Source organism: Meriones unguiculatus, chromosome 4, assembly GCF_030254825.1.
Source record: "Meriones unguiculatus strain TT.TT164.6M chromosome 4, Bangor_MerUng_6.1, whole genome shotgun sequence".
In the NCBI taxonomy this organism is placed as follows: Eukaryota; Metazoa; Chordata; class Mammalia; order Rodentia; family Muridae; genus Meriones; species Meriones unguiculatus.
In genome coordinates, this window is record NC_083352.1 from 30,122,276 (window position 1) to 30,147,264 (window position 24,989).

General features: G+C 37.8%; 1 protein-coding gene across 1 annotated transcript in view; it reads right to left on the reverse strand.

The window, feature by feature from the left end:
* Positions 1 to 21,800, reverse strand: part of Sgcz (sarcoglycan zeta) — a 1,178,138-nt gene extending 1,156,338 nt beyond the window's left edge. Inside the window, exon 1 of the mRNA XM_060381620.1 lies at positions 20,560 to 21,800. Within this exon, the coding sequence (XP_060237603.1) occupies positions 20,560 to 20,598 (39 nt within the window). The 5' untranslated portion in view covers positions 20,599 to 21,800. The remainder of the gene's footprint in view (positions 1 to 20,559) is intronic.
* Between the last annotated feature and the right edge of the window lie 3,189 nt (positions 21,801 to 24,989).

Sequence of the window (24,989 nt, forward strand, 5' to 3'; positions counted from 1 at the left end):
GATAAGGAGGGCCACTATATTCTCATCAAAGGAAAAATCCACCAAGAGGACATCACAATCTTGAATATCTATGCCCCAAATACAAGAGCACCGACATTCGTAAATGAAACATTATTAAAGCTTAAATCATACATTGATCCTAATACCTTAATAGTGGGAGACTTCAACACTCCACTCTCACCAAGGGACAGATCAACTAGACAGACACCAAATAGGGAAATAAAAGCACTCACAGAATCCCTAAATCAAATGGACCTAATAGACGTCTACAGATCATTTCACCCAAACTCAAAAGAGTACACCTTCTTTTCAGCACCCCATGGAACCTTTTCCAAAATAGACCATATAGTGGGCCACAAAGCAAGCCTCAACAGATACAAAAGGATTGAAATAATCCCTTGTATACTATCTGACCACCATGGACTAAAGCTCGACCTCAACAACAACAGAAACAACGAAAAGCCGACACGCACATGGAAACTGAACAACTTACTACTCAATGACAGCTGGGTTAAGGAAGAAATAAAGAAAGAAATTAAAGACTTCCTAGAATTCAATGAAAAGGAAGGCACAACATACCCAAATTTATGGGACACATTGAAAGCAGTGCTCAGAGGAAAATTTATAGCACTAAGTGCCTGCAAGAAGAAATTCGTGACATCACATACAAACAACTTAATGGCCCAACTGAAAACCCTAGAAAAAAAAGAAGCAGATACACCCAAGAGGAGCAGACGGCTGGAAATAATCAAAATAAGGGCTGAAATCAATCAACTAGAAACAAATAAAACTATCCAAAGAATCAATGAAACAAAAAGCTGGTTCTTTGAGAAAATCAACAAGATAGACAAACCCTTAGCCAAACTAACTAAAAAGCAGAGAGAAACTATCCAGATCAGCAAAATCAGAAATGAAAATGGGGACATAACCACAGACATTGAGGAAATCCAAACAATTATTAGGTCATACTACAAAAGCCTATATGCCACAAAATTTGAGAATCTAAATGAAATGGATAATTTTCTTGAAAGATTCCATCTACCAAAACTAAGTCAAGATCAGGTAGAAAGACTGAATAGCCCTATATCTCCCAAGGAAATCGAAGCAGTTATTAACAGTCTCCCCTCCAAAAAAAGCCCTGGACCAGATGGCTTCAGCACAGAATTCTACAAGACCTTCAAAGAAGTGCTAACTCCAATTCTCCTCAAGCTATTCCACAAAATAGAAACAGAAGGAACACTACCAAACTCATTCTATGAAGCCACAGTCACCTTAATACCTAAACCACACAAAGACCCAACAAAAAAAGAGAACTTTAGGCCTATCTCTCTTATGAACATTGACGCAAAAATACTCAATAAAATACTTGCAAACCGAATCCAAGAACACATCAAAGATATCATCCACCATGACCAAGTAGGCTTCATCCCAGGCATGCAAGGGTGGTTCAACATACGGAAATCCATCAATGTAATCCACTACATAAACAAACTGAAGGAGAAAAACCACATGATCATCTCCTTAGATGCCGAAAAAGCATTTGACAAAGTCCAACACCCATTCATGTTTAAAGTCTTGGAGAGATCAGGGATACAAGGCACATACCTAAACATAGTAAAGGCAATATATAGCAAGCCTATAGCTAACATCAAACTCAATGGAGAGAAACTTAAATCAATCCCACTGAAATCAGGGACAAGACAAGGCTGTCCATTGTCCCCATATCTCTTCAACATAGTACTTGAAGTCCTAGCCAGAGCAATAAGACAACTAAAGGAGATCAAGGGGATACAAATCGGAAAGGAAGAGGTCAAAGTGTCACTATTTGCAGATGATATGATAGTATACATGAGCGACCCCAAAAATTCAACCAGAGAACTCCTTCAGCTGATAAACACCTTCAGCAAAGTGGCAGGATACAAAATCAACTCAAAAAAATCAGAAGCCCTCCTATATACCAAAGACAAAAAGGCTGAGAAAGAAATTAGGGAAACAACACCCTTCACAATAGCCACTAATAACATAAAGTACCTTGGTGTGACTCTAACCAAGCAAGTGAAAGACCTGTTTGAGAAAAACTTCAAGTCTCTGAAGAAAGAAATTGAAGAAGATATCAGAAGATGGAAAGATCTACCGTGCTCATGGATTGGTAGGATTAACATTGTGAAAATGGCCATCCTGCCAAAAGCAATCTACAGATTCAATGCAATTCCCATCAAAATACCAACTCAATTCTTTACAGACCTTGAAAAAAAGATTCTCAGCTTCATATGGAGAAACAAAAAACCCAGAATCTCCAAAACGATCCTGTACAACAACAGATCATCTGGAGGTATCTCCATTCCTGATCTCAAGCTGTACTACAGGGCAACAGTAATAAAAACTGCATGGTATTGGCATAGAAACAGAAAGGAGGATCAATGGAACCGCATAGAAGACCCAGAAATAAATCCACACACCTATGAATACTCGATATTCGACAAAGAAGCCAATTCCATTCAATGGAAAAAAGACAGCATCTTCAACAAATGGTGCTGGACCAACTGGATGTCTACATGCAGAAAAATGAAAATAGATCCATATTTATCACCCTGCACAAAACTAAAGTCAAAGTGGATCAAGGACCTCAACATAAAACCAGATACCCTAAATCAATTGGAAAAAAAAGTGGGGAACAGCCTAGAACTCATTGGCACAGGAGACAACTTCCTGAACAGAACACCAACAGCACAGGCTCTAAGAGCAACAATCAATAAATGGGACCTCATGAAACTGAAAAGCTTCTGTAAAGCAAAGGATACCGTCATCAAAACAAAACGACTGCCTACAGATTGGGAAAGAATCTTCACTAACCATTTATCTGACAGAGGACTAATATCCAGTATATACAAAGAACTAAAGAAGCTGAAAAGCAGCAAAGCAAGTAATCCAATTAAAAAATGGGGAACAGAGCTAAACAGAGAATTCTCGACAGAGGAATATCGAATGGCAGAAAAACACTTAAAGAAATGCTCATCCTCATTAGCCATCAGGGAAATGCAAATCAAAACGACCCTGAGATATCACCTTACACCCATCAGAATGGCCAAGATGAAAATCTCAAGCGATAACACATGCTGGAGAGGTTGTGGAGAAAGGGGAACCCTCCTCCACTGCTGGTGGGAATGTAAACTGGTACAACCACTCTGGAAAGCTATCTGGCGCTTTCTAAGACAAATAGGAATAGTGCTTCCTCCAGACCCAGCTATACCACTGCTAGGTATATACCCAAAGTTTGTTCAAGTACACAAAAAGGACACTTGCTCAACCATGTTTATAGCAGCTCTATTTGTAATAGCCAGAACCTGGAAACAACCCAGATGTCCATCAACGGTGGAATGGGTACAGAAATTGTGGTATTTTTATACAATGGAATACTACTCAGCAATCAAAAAGGAGGAAATCATGAAATTTGCAGGCAAATGGTGGGATCTAGAAAAGATCATTCTGAGTGAAATATCCCAGAAGGAGAAAGACAAACATGGGATATACTCACTTATATAGACCTATAAGATATGATAAACATAATGAAATCTATACACCTAAAAAAGATAATCAATTGAACGGACATGGGGTAAGATGATCAATCCTCATTTAGAAAGACAGATGGGATGAGCATTGATTGCAAGACAGGAGGCTACTGAGCGCATCTGAAAGACTCTAACTAGCAGTGTTTTCAAAGCAAAGACTCATGACCAAACCTTTGGCAGAGTACAGGGAATCATAAGAAAGAAGGGGAGTTAGTCTGATGGGGAAAGGATAGGAGCTCCACAAGGACCAAATATATCTGGGCACAGGGTCTTTTCTGAGACTGACATTCAACCAAGGACCATGTATGGATATAATCTAGAACCTCCACTCAGATGTAGCCTGTGGTAGCTCAGTAACCAATTGGTTTCCCAAAGTGAGGGGAACAGGGACTATTTCTAACAGGAACTCAATGACTGGCTCTTTGGTCTCCCCACCCCCGAAGGGAGGAGCAGTCCTGTTAGGCCACAGAGGAGGGCTTTGCAGCCAGTCCTGAAGATACCTGATAAAACAGGATTAGATGAATGGGGAGGAGGTCCCCCCTATCAGTGGACTTGGAAAGGGGCACGGTGGAGATGAGGGAGGGAGGGAGGGACTGGGAGGGAATGAGGGATCGGGACATGGCTGGGATACAGAGTTAATAAAATGTAACTGATAAAAAAAAAAAAAAAAAAAAAAAAAAAAAAAAAAAAATCTATTTAGCCACTGAGTTCATGTCAGAGACAGTTCCTGTTCCTATTACTAAGGTACCCACATGGAGACTGAGCTACCATGGGCTACATCTGTGAACTCAGTGGCTGGCTCTTTGATCACCACCCCCTGACGGGGGAGCAGCCTTACAAGGCCACAGAGGAAAACAATGCAGCCAGTCCTAATGAGACTTGATAGGCTAGGGTCAGAGGGAAAGGGAGGAGAACCTCCTCTATCAGTGGACTTGGGTGGGCCATGGGAGGAGATGAGGGAGGGAGGGTAGGATTGGGAAGGGATATAGGAGGGGTTTACAACTGGCATACAACGTGAATAAACTTTGATTTATAAAAATATAAATAAATTTTAAAAAGTAAAAAAGTCAATTTAGCCATCAAAATAATGAAATAAATCACACAACTCAATATCTAAACAATACACTAAACCTAGAAGTTTTTGACAATTAGCATATATTCCAAAGTCATTTGGAGAAGGATGAAACATACCAAATAGAGGAGGTGAATATTACCAAGGTTTATTATAAGCACATGTGGAAACATTTGAATGAACCTCTTTGTAAAATTAAAATACATTATGTTTAGATAAACTGATACTGATATATACTCAGTGCTACTTCAATCTTTTTGCTAACTGGTTCTCCTCCAGTTAGTATGAGAATCACACATAAAATGGCAAGCCTATTTTCTTTAACTTTTACCAGAGTGGCTCACTAGAGCCAACAAGATAGTATTTAGAGAAGTCAAAGCTTCTGGCCATAGCAAGTAGAATGATGACATTCCTAAGGCTAACTCCCTGTGTCAATTACTAGGCATTTAGTTTCTGAAATACAAGAACATAACTAGTGTAAAATTCTTTTAAAGATGAATATTTTTTTAAAATTGGATAATAATTGCATTTAGTATCCAAGCTTTCCCTAGTAAGGGGAACAGGGACTGTCTCTGACATGAACTCAGTGCTGGGCCCTTTGACCACCCCAGCTGAGGAGGGAGCAAGCCTTGCCAGGCCACAGAGTAGGACAATGCAGCCAGAACTGATGTGACCTGATAAGGTAGGGTCAGAGGAAATGAGAGGAGACCTCCCCTATCATTGGACTTGGAGAGGGGAATGGGAGGAAATGAGGAAGGGAGGGTAGGATTGGGAGGGGAAGAGGGAGGGGGCTACAGCTGGGATACAAAGTTAATAAACTGTAATTAATATAAAAACAAAAAGTTAATCAAAATAAAATAATTGTATTTTCTTCAATAAATCAACGTCAATATTTGTGTAGCTGTGTTTGTGTATGTATATGTATACATGTATGTGTATATATGAATGTGTCTGTATGTGTGGAGGTATGTGTTTGTATATATATATATATATATGTGTGTGAGTTGTGTAAGTGTGTGAGTGTGTGTAAAAAATACAAAAAGAAACACTATTCTAGAACAAAACAATTAAAACTTCAACCAACAATTAAAAGCAATGAAGCCATAAAGAAGAGAAAAGTAAAAATTGACTGTTGATGGTATTCAATTATAGTTGTAAATAACTACATCTTAAAAAGCACATAATTTGAGAAACCTCCATTTTATCTTAAATAATCATAGAACTTTGAGTCAACTGGAAAACCTGGATTTTACCCCTAGAGCTAAGAGATTACAGAATTCTGAGTATACCATGTAAGTTACTTCCTGTTCCATAAACACAGAGAGCAAACCTTGTCATAGCTAAATTCCTCCTAGCCTATCACTAATGTAAAATGAGAACGAAAGCAGGATCATATCTCTCTAATTCCAGAAAACAAAATGACATACTATAGACAGAAATTTTTATGAAAGCCTTGAATTATGAAACAAAACAAAATCCTGAAAAATAAAATCTTCTATATAATACAAATTTTGCAACAAGGAAATTCTCAACCATAAAACTAGTATCTTGGCATACATAACTTCATAACATGGACACAGAAATTTCAAATAGAAAAAAATTTCCACCTGCCCAAAGACAATGTCTTGTTTCATCATCAAATGGTAATAAGCCTTAAAAAAAATTAAAAACTGCCTCTAATCATTACTCATTGGCAGGTGGTATCATTTATGCCTCATTTAACTCACATATTGGACCAGTACCAAGCAAATAGAAGAGCAACCTTAAAAAAGTAACATTCTTTCTCGCAATAAAAACTCCAGTTTTCCACAAATTACTGGTAAAACTATGTCAACAATAAAATATATTTGTAAAGCAAATAAAATATAATTCATTAAAATTAAATAAATGAGTTTAATAAACTGTTCATGCCATAAGGAAACTCAAAACCTATACGATTATTAACTGCATTCTGGTCTTAAAGTCATATTTTAAAAAACTTACAAGAATATTTATTATGTGTGGCTAGACAGACAGCTAGAAGTAAAGAGCATTGGCGGCTCTTTCAGAGGATCAGGATAGAATTCCTAGTATCTACATGTGGATCACAGTGGGCTATAACTCTAATCATGGGAATTTACCATCCTTACCTGTATTGCACTGTTGCTGTACATACATGGTATACATATATGCACATACACCCATACACATAAAAATATTTTAAAATGTTTAAAACAGCACTATGAAACAGATTGTGTGTGTGTGATATCCTTTCCTCTACTTCCCTCTCCTCCTCTCTCCTCTCCTCTCCTCTCTTCGCCTCTCCTCTCCTCTTCCCTCCTCTCTTTTCATCTCCACTCCTCTTTTCTCCTTTTCTTTCCTCTCCCCTACTTCCTCTCTCCCTCATTTGACCTAAAAATGTATGGTGCAATATATACTGTGTAAGAATGCAGAGGTAGAAAAATTGTCTCTTCCTCAGAAGAATTATTGATCAATAAGTAGAAAATCAGTTGGCAAAGAATTAGAAGTGTGTTCCAGCAAGTCCGTAGGCAGTATTATAAGTCATAGAGAGGAAATGCAGGATCAAGAAAAAAATGAATAATTTAATGAAGTTTAGGGGATGGGGACATCCTGAGCAGAAGCAATGTCAACATTATGCTGATTATGCTACATCATGCTGAAGGGTGGAGATTAAAACAAATAAGCAATAGAGAATAAACAATAAAATTCAAGCAGAGAAGGAATAAATTATCGTCTTATTCTTAAAAAGGATATGTACAGATGTAGAACAGTGGGTGACTTAGGCATAGGCTGCTTGCGGAAGTCATAGACGACAAGCTATTGGCCCTTCTTTTCAATCTTCTTCATAGGAGACTTCACACTGCTCATTTTTCTTAGGCTCCATCTTCATTTTTTTTTTCGTGATTTTGCAAACTCATTCCTACTTTGTTGTGTAGATGGCTATATCACCTTTCTCCTATAAGTCATATGACCCTGACACAGAACATACAATACACTCTTATTTACACAAAAGGATATGGATAAAACCATTGCAAAGATGATGCCAATAGATTTACATGTAAATAATAAAACAAGTTTATTTGACATTTCCCCCAATTCTAGCCTCTTGTCTGGCCTCATTGAGAATCTTCCAGAACAGCATCACTGCTGACTTATTTGTCTGTGTTAGCATAGTATCTTCAGGCCACTTTAAGAAGACATAGCTTTCAAATTCTTAGAAGCAAACAATAATTTTAATTGTAAGGACCCTGACTGTTATTCTCAAAATACATAACATTAGATAGGCACACCATCAAGATTTTAGTCTCTGTGAAAATTTAATGCAAGCATTTCATCAAAACCGGAAATGAAAATTAATAATCATCTTCAAAGTATTTGTGCTTCTTTAACTCAGTTTGAGCAATCTTGTCAAGGCTAATAATTGGCTACTGTTAGGACTAGTTTCCAGAGAGCCTTTTCTTCTTTTTATAAAGTACCCTCAGGCATTCCAGAGATGTCTAAATCCCTTTCTATTGAGAATTAGGGCTGGCCTTTGGGCTCAAGTGTCTAGTCCTTTCCAACTTACTCTGAGTTAACTTATTTAAAATTTTAAAAAGACAAGATTGTATAAAACCCTTTCCAGTGAATCTGACCCCATTCCTTACATTAATCTTATTTTTCAGATATTACATTTGCTGCAATAACCACCAGCACTGCAAGAGCTCCATACATGATTCTCAAGAGACGTTATAACAAATAAGAGCCTGATGCTCTTTTAACAAAAGCTGTGAAGGAGAAAACAAGTAAGTTATGATGGATGTGCTGATGGATTGGATAAGGATGAAGAAAAGTGATGGCTACAGAGAAGCCTCCTTAGAACTGATGCTTAAGTGAATGTTGAAACACAGCAAACAAGACAGTGCTAGAGCTGATAGCGTTATTGTGCTGAAATGGTTGTGGAATGTTTAGAAACATCTTTACAAAGATTGTGGAATTCTGTGGTGGACAGGAAGAAGCTCAAGCAAGAGGGAGGGAGGGAGTATTACTGGCTGCTGTAACTATTCAAGCATCTGAAATTACCTGCCAATGGTGTGTAAGGAAGAAGATGCAAGTGAACAACAACAACAAAATCTCCCAGAAAACAGAAATGTTAGAAAGCAAACTTGGAAAGAACCTATAAAATACTCTGAAAGTCACAGCTCCTCACATAGCTAAAATTCCTATTATTCATATACATTTTATAATATTCTACCACCAAATCCTCAATAAAATTCAATAATGTATATGCCAAGTGTTCGAAGGCTTACATCCAACAACACTGCAATGAATTGCAGGTCTTTTAGTGTAAAATTTAGAGATTGGGTTATTTAAATAAAGGGGCATGTTAGAATTTGGGCAAATATTTTATGGGATAGAAGCAATGTTTATTTTTTTGGTTTTTGTGGTTACTTAGAATCATTCATTTTCAGTTAAACTACAAGCTACAGTAAGCATTTGTAATTTTTCATTGACTTTTCAGCACATTATCTTGCTTGGTTTAAACTATGATACTATTTGTCAATAATTTAACAGGTAGAAAAATTGTATTTCAATCTTTGAATTCTCATTTCCCTGCGTATGCTGGAAAGGAATTTCACAACAATAAATGATCACATTTTATAAATTGAGTAGAAAAGCTATCTCACTGAGCATTAGAAAGTTGGAACACAGAAGATAAAAATCTTAGTCTAAGCATGTTTTTCAGATGATGTTACAATGGCAGAAGTCTATTAATACCAAAGTAAAATAAAACACAACTACTATTTTATCTGTAGAACTTTCCCATTGTTACTTTTCCCATTGTCCTCTCAAAAGTTTAGAACCCCACTTCAACTGCATCTAAAAATGAAATGCATTTTGGCCAAAATAATCATCACCTGCCATGCAGTCGTGTGAGTGAGGAAGAAATGTTCATTTTCCTCCCCTTGTCCCTTACTACCTGTGTGAGGCAGAAGAGCTGGCTACAAGGTCATGAGAACAGGAGACCTGGCCCTGCCCCTCCCCGCTCCACCACTTGGGAGAGAGGGCCCTGCCTCTTTCCTGGGCAGCAGTAGAGCTATCCCCTCTGGTAAGCCAGCTTTAAGGGCATTAGAGCTAGAGAGCTGTCCCTGCCTCTTGCCACCTCCGACATTTGGGCATGCTGGAGAGCTTGTCCGGGTGGTGAGGGTGAAGGTGAGTTGGTGGGCTGACCAACTTAGCTACCACCCAGGTTCGGAGCTTTGAAATGGTCCACACCAATATCTATCCCATCTATGAACTGCTGGAGCGCAGAACACATGGAGGAGCTGATCCTGCAGATCTAAAGCTGCAGGGTCTCCTAGACCTGGGGCAACAACAGGATATTCTAGAAGAGTCCCAGAAAGGATCCAGTATTGATAGCATAGCAGAAGACACAGGCCCTCCAACCAGAGGAATGACTCATTGCAATGAACATTTGCAAGTAAGGATGGCTGAAAAATAGGGTACACTGTTTGACACATTGTGACAAACTACAGCTTCCATGATGAGATTGTGTTTTTGTTTTGGGGAAAAAGATTGCAAGGGTGAAGGGCAGATATGAATGGACAGAGAGATGAGTGGGACTGGGGTGCATGATGTGAAATCCACCACAAATCAATAAAAAAGTTTTTTTAAAAAATCACCTTAATATGGAAAAAAGTTAGACATTTTACAGTCAGGTGCATTTTATGTTTACTCTGGTTCATAAAGAGATGTCGTTAAAATAATCACGGAACAATATTCACAAAGATGCAAGCAGCGGTGTATTTTACCCTTACTTGGAAGTTTATGAAATAAACTCAGCTCCATTGCCACAGACCCAAAATACAACTAAATGGTTCCACTGTGTGTTTCACATTCCATAATTACTAAATGGCTATAACTTCTCTCAGAATGATTTAATGAAGGGCCTTATCATTAGGAGAAGTGCATGGAACTGCTCAGTCTTTGAACCATGACTCACTCACATATGAACTTTGAGAAAGTTGATGAAATGAAATAAAATCAAACTGCCTCTGTTGCCTAGAGCAATCAACAGATCAAAACATTGATTTTACAAAGTGGATTTGAAAACATTAAACAAAATGCTGAGTTAGATGGGTTTATTTTTCAACTTTTCCTAAAACAATGTCTCCATGAGAACCTCCACTATCAGTGGACTAGGGGAGGGGCATAGGGGAAGAAGAGGGAGGGAGGGTAGCCTTAGGACAGGAGGAGGGAGGAGGCGACAGCCAGGATACAAATTGAATAAATTGTAATAAATGATAATTAAAAAGTAAAGAGCATTAAATTTTCCTAGATTTGGCAAAGTATGTAATTATTCTTCACAAAGGCAGTCTTTGAAAGCAATGAAAAGTGAAATACTGACTAATATCAGAATAAATTTGAATAGGAAAGGTCCCAAAAATCAGTGTTTTAGATCAGACTGTCAGCCCAAGGGTGCACAGAGTTCCACTTTGTGGCAAACAGGTTCGGAAGTTCCCGAACTGTAAAGGCATAGTGAAATCCCTGGCACGGCATACCTGCATGGGCCCCACATTCTAATTCAAACTGTTTGCCTACCCCTTATAGCTTCTGACAAACAAGAAAACTCAAAGAGGGCTGAAGCCTTTGGCAGGAGATGCGTAAAACTCCAACATGGTTTTCAAGACTGAAAACCTTACAAATGATGGTGTCACAGCCAAAGAGCCTTGTAATTTCAACTATATATACATCTGTTTATAATAAATCCTTACTCGTGAAAGTATTTAAGATGAGAAACACGGTATTATGTGCCCAATAGTTAGATGAAGATGGAAATGGCTTTTAGAATTGAAGCACAAATATGCCTTTAGGGTAAATGCAAAGGGTATTAAGGTCAGGTGGAAACAGTATCACTTTCAGGACAAAAGAGATTCTTAAAGTTAAATACCCAAGCAGCTGCCTAGAAGTGAAATTTATTTTGTTTTTAAGATCAGATAAAATTTCTCATGCATTTCATGTTGAGGGAGAGGTGGAAAGCTCAGATACAATTCTATAAATCTTGAGGTAAGTAATCTGTTTCCACAGACTAGCTTACCCTTGTGTTTGAGGTTTTAATATTCTGTGAGATACACTGCATAAACACAGACTCCTAGAATCACAGTAATGAAGCATTCTTCCATTCATGACTTTGTTTTCTTATTTCATGATTCATAAAAGCACTCTTCCCCCATGGAAGCTGTTGTTGTTGTTTCTACTTAGAAAGTCTCAAGGGCAATATGTATACATATATGTATGTGTGTGTGTGTGTGCATATATGTGTGTGTGTGTGTGTGTGTGTATGGTACAAAAATATGTTTTTAAACCATTAAACAGGAAGACAAGAAGTTATCAACAAATGTGAAAACTAGGAAATGCAAGCCCCAGCAAAGATGAATATAAAATATTTCACTAAGCTAAATTTTCATTTTTAACTATTTCAGAATTATTTCACAATAGCCCAGAATGTTTATGGCTAATATCCATTTTTAATTCTATTGAGGCAGCGTCTAAGCAGAGTTGCTGAATGAGGGAGAGCAGCATAAGGCCTGGGGTTCCCCACTCTGCTCCTGAGCTCAGGCTGGCTTCATCCTGTTGGCTTCTTTCCATGGAAGCTGTCACACCACCGCAGCGACAGGCACTGTGCCTCTTCTAGAGAATCTTCAGAAGAAAGCCAGCCTCCAGCATTGATGGGAAAAGGGACAGCATCTAAGAAGTGATGATTCTTCAGGAAATGTATGCTGTGCCCTTAGTCACATCTGCTTGATCTAGAAATACTCAGACTCAAAAGGCTTAGAAAATGTCCTCAGAAAGCATTAAACACCCATCTCTCTTATGAATATAAAAGAAATGCCTTGCTCAAGTAATATGCTACTACACTTTTATGAGTTTATACATATATGACTTGTTCACAGAATTTAACAAAATTATGTCAAGTTGGTAATAAGTAAACCAAATTTATTTTATAGTTATGTTATTTATATATTTAATTTTCTTAAACATCTAGAATTTCAGCCAAGTGTAGTGGCACACACCTGTAATCCTAGAACTCAGAGAGGCAGAGACAGATGGATCTCTGTGAGTTCGAGGCCAGCCTGGTCCACAAAGCAAATCCAGGACAGCCAAAGCTACACAAAGAAACTTGTCTCAAAAAATCAATATATATGTATATTGATATACATATATATACATATATACACACACACATATAATACATATTATATTATATCAAGGGTTTCTATTGAGACATTTGCCTCATGGTGATTTAAATCACCTAGTGTTTATTTTCAGAATCCTGCCTTATCAAAAATGTAAGTGCATGATAATTCACATTTATTTACATGTGTATTAATTATTAAGACAGAAACTGAATGTATAAAAAGATGAGGTGGAAAACCTTTGCTACAAGTCAAATTTAACTTATAGCTTTTAACAAAAGCAGAATTTGTGCTAAGTTGAGAAACAAAATACTGGAGAAAATATATTAAGTTATATATATAAATTATATGGGATTTAATATTTCAGAGTTTTGTTAAGTTTATAAAACTGTTATCCTCATTTTATTAATTATCTATCACTTAAAAAACTTTTTTGAGTTAAAGTGTCATGTAGCCTGGCTGGCCTCAAATTCAGTATGTAGCTGAGGAAGACTTGAACTCCTGATCCACCTTCCTCTGCCTACCACTTTCTGGTATTATTAACATGTGCACGCAGCTAGGCTTTGATCATTTACTATTGGGTTTTATTACCAAATATCAACCTAAAGTAATTTAGTCCAAAGATTAGGGATGAACATAAGGTTTTGTTTGCTGTTGTTGTTGTTGTTGTTGTTTTTAAGGCATGCAAAATAAATAGCTATTCTGAATTAAGAGTAAACAAGCTAACTGCAGCTCAAATGTCACTAGAAACAAGAATGTCAGAGAAATACTTTTATTATATAAGATATGTCTTCCAGATATCGCTGGAATTTAAAGTACATATGATAGCACAGAATTTGGAAAAAGAAGACAGTATTTAGTCACCATTTCATTTTTTATTAATTTTTTTATTCTGAACACTTGATTTTTCTGAACTACAATTTAGACACAGAAGATGAAAATATGATATTCATCATATAACCTGCCTTGATGTTCAGATGAGAAATATTTGAAGGATAAAAATAGCCATGTTAAGTTTATCAGTTTGCAAATTTTCTTTGATGAAGATACAAACAGATTATTTTCAAAAAGTTTAGGTAGCTGTAGATTCATACAGCAGAGAATTAAGAAGGCAGAAGCTGTGATGTTTCTACCTTATGCTTTTTCATCTTACAGTTCTATGCAGTATCTCTGTTACCTCCAAGCTAAGAGCAAGCAGAATTGGTGGCATCCCCTACCAGAGGCACTTTCCATGAATAAGTTAAATACTGGGATTATTTTCAATGTATGTTTACTTAAATTATCCAGCCACAGGTAAAAATGATTACAACAAAACATTCCAATAAAACCCAGTTCCCAACTCTAGTTTGTTCTTTCTCCAAATCCTGAAAAATGTGAAGTTTGAGGGCCATGCAAATAGGCCTACCACTAGTACAGGGCTGAGCCAGGATTTGAACTATATGTGATTTTGGAAACAATCAGTACATCTTACACCACAAAACAGAATCATGTAAAAGCTTTCAAGGTTGCTAGATGCCAAGGGAGGGCTCTGACGCCTTTGCATCTCTCTGGCTTTTAATATTTTGGTAGGAAGTAAATGTTTCAATTAATAGATAAGTCTAAATTTTAGCCTCTTTTTTTTTTTGATAGCCATTGCCATAGAAATGAGAGTCTTTGGGAGTAATACAGAAATGTTTTATTTTTAAAGATTCTTTTCAATTTTCTCTTGGCTTTGGAGCACTCTATGGTACTTAACTAATGCCACAAAAGTTTGGACATAGTTTACAATTTTTTATGACCGACCTACAAAAACTTACCTAAGCATATATCAAGATAACCTCCCCAAAATTATAATGATACTTTATAGTAATTATAGTAATATTTAGAACATAGAGAGTTTTGATTATTTTGAAGAAATACTCATACTTAAATTTCTTCATTCTTTGGTTAGCTTAGAGGTCTCTACACAACTTTACTGAAAACATAAGTTCTTTTAATATTCACCCCCCAAAAAGATACAGCCAAAAAACCAACAACATATATGCTAGTAAAATTAGCATATTAAAATCTACCTCCTTTTTAATGAGGTAGTTTTGACTCACAGAGTTTTTGAGGCTAGACTCACAAACCATGGGTAATGTTCAACTATTAAGCTTATAAAATTTTATTTTTAATATGAACATTTGTTCATCTAATAAGTCAAAATTTAAATACATATACTAAAAAAAAATCCATAGAGATATGAACCAAAGTAAATGGTCATTTTGTTTAGTATCTTAAAGCTATAAGCCTGCTGAATTGCATTCTAACTGAATTCCCAATCTTTATGAGAAATAGTAACTAAATATCGTGCAAAAGTAATGCCCTAAAAGATGCACACTGATTTATTGTCTAACAACATTAAGCCATCTTGCAGAGCTATGATTTTGAGCTCATAAATCTTGAACTATTCTTTTGACTGCAATTTCAAATTTGATATATCTTCAATTGGTAAAGTCTGGAGATCAGCAAAGCTGTAACAGCCAGTAGGCGCTTGGCATTTGAGCTTACTAATGACAGAAATTGACAGAAGTTACTCAAATTTATCTATATAACTCTTATCAGAATAGCAATTTCTTACTAATTCTCTTTCCATCCATATCACATGTGTGTTCTCATTCAACTATAATGTTGCACTTATATTACTTAGAGTTTATTTCATTTCAATTAACTATATTCATGTAAATCTTTTAAAAAATCTATATTATAATCTTCAAGACTCACATGGTAGAACTGACTCCTAACCGTTGTCACACACCCACACACACACACCTACACACACACACTTATACACACAATTACCTACACACACTCAAGAATCACACAGAATAAATCAATAATGTAATGACAAAAACTCAAGGAAACAAATGGCAATTCCTATACACAGAAATTTGCTCTTCAATAATCAAGCCACTCACCAGAGTACCTCACCTGTCCTTACTCAGAAATTTTATTTTTGATTTGATTTATATATATATATATATGATATTATATACTTAATGATGTTTTGATGTATGTTTACATTGTAAAATGACTAAATCATGATTATTAATATAAATAGCATATTATATTTTCAAAATATAAATATGTTTCAAATGTCTGATCACAAAAATAGGAGGTAAGAGATGTGTGAATCAGATTGATAGCAAACCCGTAATCTGAAAACATCATGTTGTTTCCCATAAAGGCATATGATTATTATCTTTTAAAGTCCAATTTAATTACTATTAAATTTCTGGCTAGTTTTGTTTTCAAAAAGTTGGAACTGGACATAACTGGAGAGAAATCATAACCCCTACAGATGTGAAAGAGGTCAAATAAGCCACTGTTCACATACATGTTTTCTTATTCTTAACCAGAAAGTGTGATTATAAAAAGCAGGTTGCTAAAAATATGGTATGTGTTGGAGAGTACTATTTTTCACTATGGAATGACTAACATAAAAAAATACCACCTACTTATACTCTTGCAAAGCCTCCCACACTGCAGCAAGCTCCACTTTTCTGGGCTGAGTGTCTTATTGATGAAACAAAAAAAAAGTCATTTTTAGAATTCCTCTGAGTGCCAACACTCTTACTTGATTGAACTGTAGACAAATGTACTACAGTATTTGTTACAGAGTTCTGCATTTTGGAATAAACCACTTGTTTAAATATATGCAAGTTTTTGCTGGGTAATCATTTCTTTCCCATACAGTACTTCCCTAATGGCCTAATTGTATCATTCTGGGAGGGTTTGCCTTCCCTATATAGGTCAAGTTTCAAGTTCTTAGCTGACAAAATTGTGTTCAATTTAAAGAGATAACATTAAGCAACTGTAGCCTGTCTTTATTACATTTACTCCAACAATTAAATTATCCTTATTAAAAAGTGTGTTTATGCACAGCAGTATAAACTAAATAGTTACTGTTTTGTCCTTAGGGAAAAAAAAATTTTTTTTCAATACAGTTTATTCAGGAACCTTGAACAATCCTCGGACCCTGGGGAAAGCCAGCCCACAGCTTAAATAGAATCACATTTTCATGCTGCTCCAATGGTAGAAAATTTTGTTCTAACTTCTAACCAGTTCTCTCTGTAAAGAAAATTTGAAAACAAATAAGTAAAAGCTTAAAAATAATTGTAAAAATATACTATAGTCTTGGAGGTTTTCATGTTTCTATACACAAGAAAAAATGAGATTATCCAAGAATAAATTAGTTGCATTTAAAAGCATAACTTTGCACATGTCAATACAGAAAAATAGAAACTGTCCATCTAAGACACAATGCTTATATTCTTAATCATAATTTAATCGCATTCAGTGTTTTATAATAATACATTATCCTTATGGTGGACATATTTTAAAGTATTTTCTCTGGGCATCAGTGGTAATATGTTCTGTGAGGGAAGATCAGTTGTTTCAAAGGGAGATGGGGAAAAAAGGCTCAGTAAAAGCCAGAGTTAATACTTACATATCAACTAGTCAGAAGCACTCAGTACTTGGAACCTACAGATATTCAGGGCTGAGGATCCTATTTCCCATGTCAATATTCATTAACACCCCCCATTTCCAAAGCAGCAACCCATATTCTGGCTTGTTTGATGTTGTTTCCTCTTTAAAACAAACACTGAGGCAAAATCCAGAGCAAAGTTTATACATTCAAAAAGGAACAGATCAAAGAGAAAAGAACAGACCAAAACTCTTTGGCTGGGAACTGGATCCCTCTTCACCACTGGCCTGTTTCATCAGAGGCTTGTGTGTAAAACAGAAGATGAAAATATTTTTTCCTTCATTTGCAAGTTTCATACACAAAACTATATCTAAGTTATCCACCAATAAATCTTTGAATATGCATGTTATGTTTATGATAATGATAGCAATGATTTCACAGCCAATTATTGGAAGCTAATCTCTACTATTTCCAGTTGGAGCAGAAAGCACTATTTACTGTACAACATATAGTAAATACCAGTGCCCACACACATAGCACAAATACCTTATACATACATATTGTCAGAAAGAAAAGACGGTTTACCCTGAAACACAATATCCCTTTCTTAAAACCAGAGGTAGAACAGCTGTATCTACTGATAATGATGATTTCAAACTGAGCTAGACTGGATTAATATAATAGTCTACACATTTATTTATTTATCTAATCCCAGTAAATGTTTCCAGGTACTTTAAAGCACCAGAAAAAGTACAGTTTGTGTATCTGTGCCTTAATAATAATATCATTGTGAAGGAGGGAAAATAAACATCAAAACATTAAAATAATGCTACCAAATTAGTGCCCCCAGAATTTTTACTACCCGTTTCCACTGACCACAGGGGAGGTTGCTTATTATAAAGCCGTCATAGAATAATTTGGACCAGAGTAATCTGAGACATGCAAGCCGGTATACACGGTGCCATAAAAAAGCCATCCCTACACATGGTGTTATCTCAGACCAAGCTTTTTGAGAGGTTAAGTATTCTAAATGAGAGATCAAATGTTGACCATGACAACACAAATTTACTTCCCAAACCGGATGCTTCAACTATTTCCCAGTAAGGCTTGAATACATTTTCTGCCTTGTCAGTTTCGACTCACAGGGAAGTATGCCCCCTTACAACTGCCCAGCAGTCTCTATAGAACTTTTCTTCTAGCATTCTTGCATTTCTTCACAGCCATCCTCAACACTCTTTAGACCAAAGCGCTCTCTTCTTCTACTCAGGGCTTCACAGTCCCAAAGTCTAGTTTAGGGTGGCTGTGAGAACTGAAAGCTAACATGTAATAGAGTGAAGGTTAATGTTGGGGTCCTTGACTAACACCAGACAAAAGTTTTCATGGCTGACATGCTGCTTTTATTCATTTAAACAACGTAGCATCTGTTTTCAGAAATTCACCGGTAGGAACCTAAGAGGTGTCATGGGAAATGGTCAGCTCAAATCACGTTTTCCTTCCGTGTCTTGTAAAACCTTCTCCCTTTGTTCCGTCCACTATTGTTACCAAAAACAAACAAACAGAAAAATAGCAATTGCCCAGTTCTTTATGCTGCACACATCGCATTCCTTTTTTTCATGTACTCCCTCTCCCAAGACACAAGAATGTTTAGGCACTGCAGCAAGAGATCTTTTCAAACACAAGGCAAAGTGTCCTGTCCTGGTACAACAGAGAGGTAACAGGACATTTCCGTCCAGGCCGAGGTCTATTGATTGTGACCTTGGCCAAAGCACGGGAACTTGTTTGCCAACTTTAAGTGGAACATCAGAGCTGTCTCTTCCCCACTCCATGTCCTCCAAGGAACCCTGAAGCTTGGATTGAAGTAGTGTCTAAGGTGTATTCAGTCCAGGTTCCCCGGGGCTACAGGCACAATCGGGCACCAGAGGGCTCTACCAACTTTTTCCTCTTGTGGCTTAGGAACCACCAGAAGACCTGAGATGGGAAGGCTTAGAGACTCTGGCAGAGACCGAGCTGCAGGGGATTCCCCAGCCCTGAGAGCATCTTCTTCAACAAACCCATTTCCCTGACTCCTCTCAGCAAACCTCTGCCGGTCAAGTTTCCCCAGCAGGAAGGGATGTGTAAAAATGTCCTCACTGTAACAAAGCGCTTACATGTAACTCTCTGGTAAACCCCCACCCCCACCCCAAAGCGGAATGGTAAGGTACAAAATGACTGGAGGAAGAGTATGATATTTGTACACACACACACACACACACACACATTTTAGGCTCCAGCATGTCCCCCTTTCAGCTTTATCATCTACAAGTAAGCGGGACATTTAAATTATTTTGCGATTTGTTGATTTTTTTTTTTTTTTTAAGTTCTTTCTTTTTATACCAGCCCTGCAGGCAGAGATAGCCACCAGCAGAGTGGGAAATTCATGGCCTGGGAGATTTGTAGCCACTTCAGGACTTGTAGGGCGAAAGTACTGAAGGGCACCACACTTGGGGCACCCGCAGACCCAGGAGGGTCTTGGACCCTGGAGGCTGGGCAGGGGAGGGTTGCCCCGGGGTGCCCCGCCCCCTCCAGACTAGCTCCCACCCAGGGTTCCCCTTCCCCAGTTCCTCAGACCCGGCCTGGTTACAGGATGAGCATGTCCCTCTGTCCCTCCCTTGCAGCTGATGGAGATGGAGACAGGTCAGCAGGGGACCCCTCAAGTCTCTCCCCTCGCCTTGTCCCCTTAGATGATCACCACCCGTTCGCGCCCAAAGGCAGCGGCCAGCAATGGGGAAGCGGTATGGGCGGCGATGGGAGGGAAGGGTCCCTGCCTAGTGGTGACCACAAACACCTCCGTGCAGCGAATTTGCGAACGGAAACAGGCTGTCCCGGCGTCGCGCGGGGGCAGGAGCGGAGCAGGAGAGCGGCGGCGGGCGGGGACCTGAGGCAAAGTGGCCGCGCATCTCGGACAACTTTGCCCGGGAAAGCGGGCGACCTCCGGAGCCTCGGCCAGCTCCGGGGCACCGAGGACCTCCGGTCCTACAGCCCAGAGGCCGTGTCACCAGCAAGGGGAGCACCGGGTGGCCTCCAGCCAGAGCTACGACGCGGAAAGCAGCCCCGCGCGGGAGAGCGAGGGACAGCCGGCTGCCTGCGTGTCCGCGGCCCGGGGAGGGGCGCTGCGCCCGGGGACACCCCGCCCCAGATGCCCCCTCGCCCTCCGTCCCGCGGGACCGGCGACTACTCCAGCCGGGTAGCGGCGAGCAGAGCCGGGGATGCGAGCGCGGCGGAGCGGAGAGCCAGCGCCGCCGCCGCAGGACCACATACCTTGAGCTCCTGGATGTTCAGGTCCCTGGATCTGTCCATGGAGCGAAACTAGACGAAGTGGAGAGGAACCGGCCAAGTTGCTCCCCGAAACGGTCTAGTCTTTTAGTTTCCAGCTGAAACTCAGCCTTATCCTCCTCCAAGCCCCGGCACCGTCTCTCAGTCTCATTCTCCGTGGTCTCGCCGCCTCCACCGGTTAAAAATAATATAAATAAATAAATACGAATGATAATTCACTTTGTTTTACTTCTTCGAAGATTTGGGGACAGGTGATCTTTACCGAGGTGCAACACGGCTCAGTCGAATCGAGCAGAGGAAGGGGGAAATATCCACTCTGTTTCAGATTATTTCTTCTGCAATAAGCTTAGAAACCAGCGAGTTGCTGCATCCCAAGAAAAAAAGCCGCTTCCCTGGACAGCATCATGCGGCAAAATTCAAGCAAATGTGTTCAAACTGGAGAGAAGAGTATGTGATAAAAGCCTTCCTCCGTCAGGCATACTCTGGTAGCTAATTTAGCACGCTGTGAGTCCCAGACATTAGCAATCATCAATTTCCCCGGCAAGATAACCGAATCCCCGAAGTCCTGCATAGACTTAAAAATGTCTTGTAGCTAAGAGGTATTCTCTCAGTGGGGAAAAGACGGTAATAAAGTCTGAAGGGACCGTTCTCCTTTGAAGGTTATGCTAAAAGAGTTGAGAGAATAGGAGGTGGCTCCCACAGAGAGAAAAGAGCGAGAGAGGAGAGGGAGACAGCAATTCTCCTCCCGCTTTGCTGTTTTACTGGCCTTCACCGCCAGGTGACTTGACTTCGCTTCTGCCTTCCCAGAGCCAGCACTAAGGGGATTTCTCTCATCTGTCAAAAAGCAACATTTCCTCTCCAGACAAATACAGTCGCTGGGTCTTAAAGACTGCCCTCTGTCCGGAACCCGCTAGGTGACAGGCATTTTAATTCACTTACGCTGTGAAAGCTCCTTGCTCGAATAAGCACCGGGAGACACAGGCTCGCACGTACCGTTTTCATGCATCCAATTAGATCTTGGCTGCCTCCAATTAGAGCTGAGCTGTTTAAATGCCAGGTTGCTTTTACCTTTAAATACTAATTTTTAAATAACGAGAAGCAAGATTGTTAAGAGATAATCCTTTCACGATGCATCTCATGATAACACAAGTTTTCTGTTGGAAAATGGTTCTTTTAAATTCATTCTAACAGGTCAGTGCATTGCACTTGTAATCTGAAAATTTGAAGGTAGGGGCTCCTCTGCTTCATTTACATACGTTAGTGTAAACACCTTGATTTATTTTAAGGGATTCAGCCTCCTTGTATTGTGGCATATAAAAATCTCAAACTTAAAAAATGTTCCAGATTTTAAAAAAATATATGTAAAATATTTTGTCTTTTTTCAATGTATCTTTTAAAAAAAATAGATGTACCCCCATCTGTTTTGTCCAGACTCCTTCTCTAACTTTTTCATTCTTCACCACTGCTGAGTTCCAGCCACCTGGTCTACCTGTGTGTGCCATTTTTTCGACTTTTCTCCGTCTCTGTCGGGAATCTCTTTTCTCCTCTGGCTCCAAATGTTTACGATCCCCCTGTTTCAGTCTAATGCTACTTCCTAAGAAAGACGGGTGTGAGGGTGAGTCCCTTGGAAATTCTATCCAGTTATCTTGTCAAAGCAGAACTTCGATTTATCATTATTGCATATGGGCCATGATTGTCTGCTTGAATGTGTGACTTTTTCAATGGAGAGTATGCTCTTGAGGTATCTGCTGCACCAGTCTTATTCATCAGTACGTCCAGAGCCTAGCAAATGAGAAAGCATGCAAATGTGCAATAAGTAGATAATGTGCGTACGAATATTTTAAAGTTGCAATTCTGATACCGAAAAAAGCTCATTTCTCCCTTCTCTCACCTCCGTTAATGTGTGTGTGTGTGTGTGTGTGTGTGTGTGTGTGTGTGTGTATAATGCTAGATTTCTTCCCATATAGATGGCAGCTGAGCCTGTTGAGGTGGGGCTTGGCCTTATCATTAAGTGTGCTAAGTTCTTAGGCCATTTCTATTCCATATGTTTATCAAAGCCATCTTTCTTCTTTGACTTCTGCATACAGCGTTCATAGATAGCATCAAATAACCAATAGCCCATAATTCGTAGGTTGCATATCACTTCTGAAAATAAATATTACATGTCCTGTTTACATAATTATCTTATGTAATGCATGATAGAAAAATAATAAAGTTGCACAGTGCCAGTACATGAAGTTATATAAACATAACTCCTTAAGGAGCTGCTTTTCTAGAAAGTATCACTGATTCAACATGAAAATACTTAATGATGTTTAAGTCAGAACTGTCATATAAAGTAATTATATATTGCCTATCAAATAGTGGTTGTTTAATTTTAGAAAAGAATAAAACAAATTCTGCATATGAGTGTATTTGCAGAATCATACTTAGAGAATTTTTAAATTTGTGATGTGTACCACAAGGAAGATGATTATATATATATGATAAACATTATTCCTAATTATATATTATACTTATGAACAAAGATAGTTAAATTGCATTTTTAAAACATACACGGAGTCTTAGATATTATATGTTTGTGTGTATGTATATATGAGCCCATATATAATAACTTGATTTTTGGTGAGACTGAAATTAAAAACAAAATATATCCAATATTTCATGTTGGTCAACCTTTATTTTGATTAGGTATAAAAACTATTGGTGGCCTCTAAATCAGCTAGCTATATATTGCATTTAATTAAATACCTAATTAACCAAAGAATACTGAGACTTTAAAAACTAACATGAATTTCCACATACACTCATTAGTCTAAGTATTCTTAAAACTCAAACAATGATAATTTATAAAAAAGGGTGCAATTTGCTTAGAGATGTTTATATTACCTTTTAAGGCAATACAGACTTTGTTCCACTTTATCCAACCAATAACCAGGTGAGGAAACTATCTGAAAACTTAATTGACTTCACCCTTAAAATCAGACAAGGAAAAAAATGAGGAAGTAAAATAAGATGAGTCATGTTTTCTAGATGTCCAAAACTACAACTCCAAGAATAAGACAGCTATCCAAGATGGTGAAAGAAAAATCAGCCTGGCAGGTAACAGCATACCTGAAAGGCGAATCATTCAATTTAGCAAAGATGTGCAATTGAAAGGGAACTGCACAGAGTAATTACAATACCCAAGCAAGGGGAAGCAGTATGAAAACACCTGCAGGTCATGAGATTTTACACTTCAGGTTCAGTCATCCGTAGATACATTCATCAATGTCACCTTCAACCGCAGGTATCAAAGCAGATGTAGACCTGCCATCATGAGCATCTTTAAATTGCAGAAGTAGGCCGTTTGTGAATCAATATGCTTTTTTCTCCAGTCAACAATATGATTCTTATTCATCTGTGGTATAAAATCCCTTACAGAGTTTTAAATTTTGTAAGCCTTTACACTTCTTTCTTCAAACCCTCTTGCCAAATTTGCAATTTTATGCTTTTATTGGTATTTTCATGCTGCATTACATAGCAAGGCAATATTTTATTTCCATGTCTTGAAATTATTAAGAGGAGAGGCAATACATCATGATTTATTAAAACACACCATTAAATAACTTGTTTTCACATACTCCTTATTTTATTTGTACTGCTCAGCACTTTCATTCAAATTTCTTATCATATCACACAAGGTATTATCTTATGATGTAATTTTTAAACAACATAATAAATAAATATATAAGATATTAGTTATTTTAAGTTTGCATAAGTCACATAAGTGTTAATATGCAAATAAAGAAGAAAATAAAAGGAGCTATGGATATTGTGTTTGGATATAAAAAAAAACCCTTCATCTTCCCTCTAAATTAATCCCTTCTGATTATAGCATAGATGTATAATTTTCGTAGAAAACAATGCTAAAATTAAAGTAATTTCTGTTAGCCTTAAACATAGATCTCATGTTTCTACTCTAATTTTTTTTCTATAAAGGGAAAAAATAAAACAGACTTACTGTCTCAAGTGGAAATGGAAAGCAAAAAATGAGAAAACAAAAATAAATCAAAGAAAAAACTGTGGACAGATATGATCCAACCCAACCGGAGTGCAAAAAATATATATATAATATACAATCAAAGCTACCAAAAATAGCTTTGAAACTGGGAAATTTTTTCTTTCCTTTTAGATATAATGACAAAAAGTAATTGGCAAAAGTACTTTTTGTACTTAATGATTATGCTCAACCAAATGATTTCAAAAGTATCTGAGTCATGAGAGGACTTAGGCTTTGCATAGCTGAGATTATAGTATCTACAAAGATAGCAGAACATTTCTTTGCAAACTGACAAAGTGTGAAGATTAATATTAGCAGTCTTAAAAATATATCAGAAAAGACTTTTTTTTTCCACTGGAACTAAGAGTGGTAA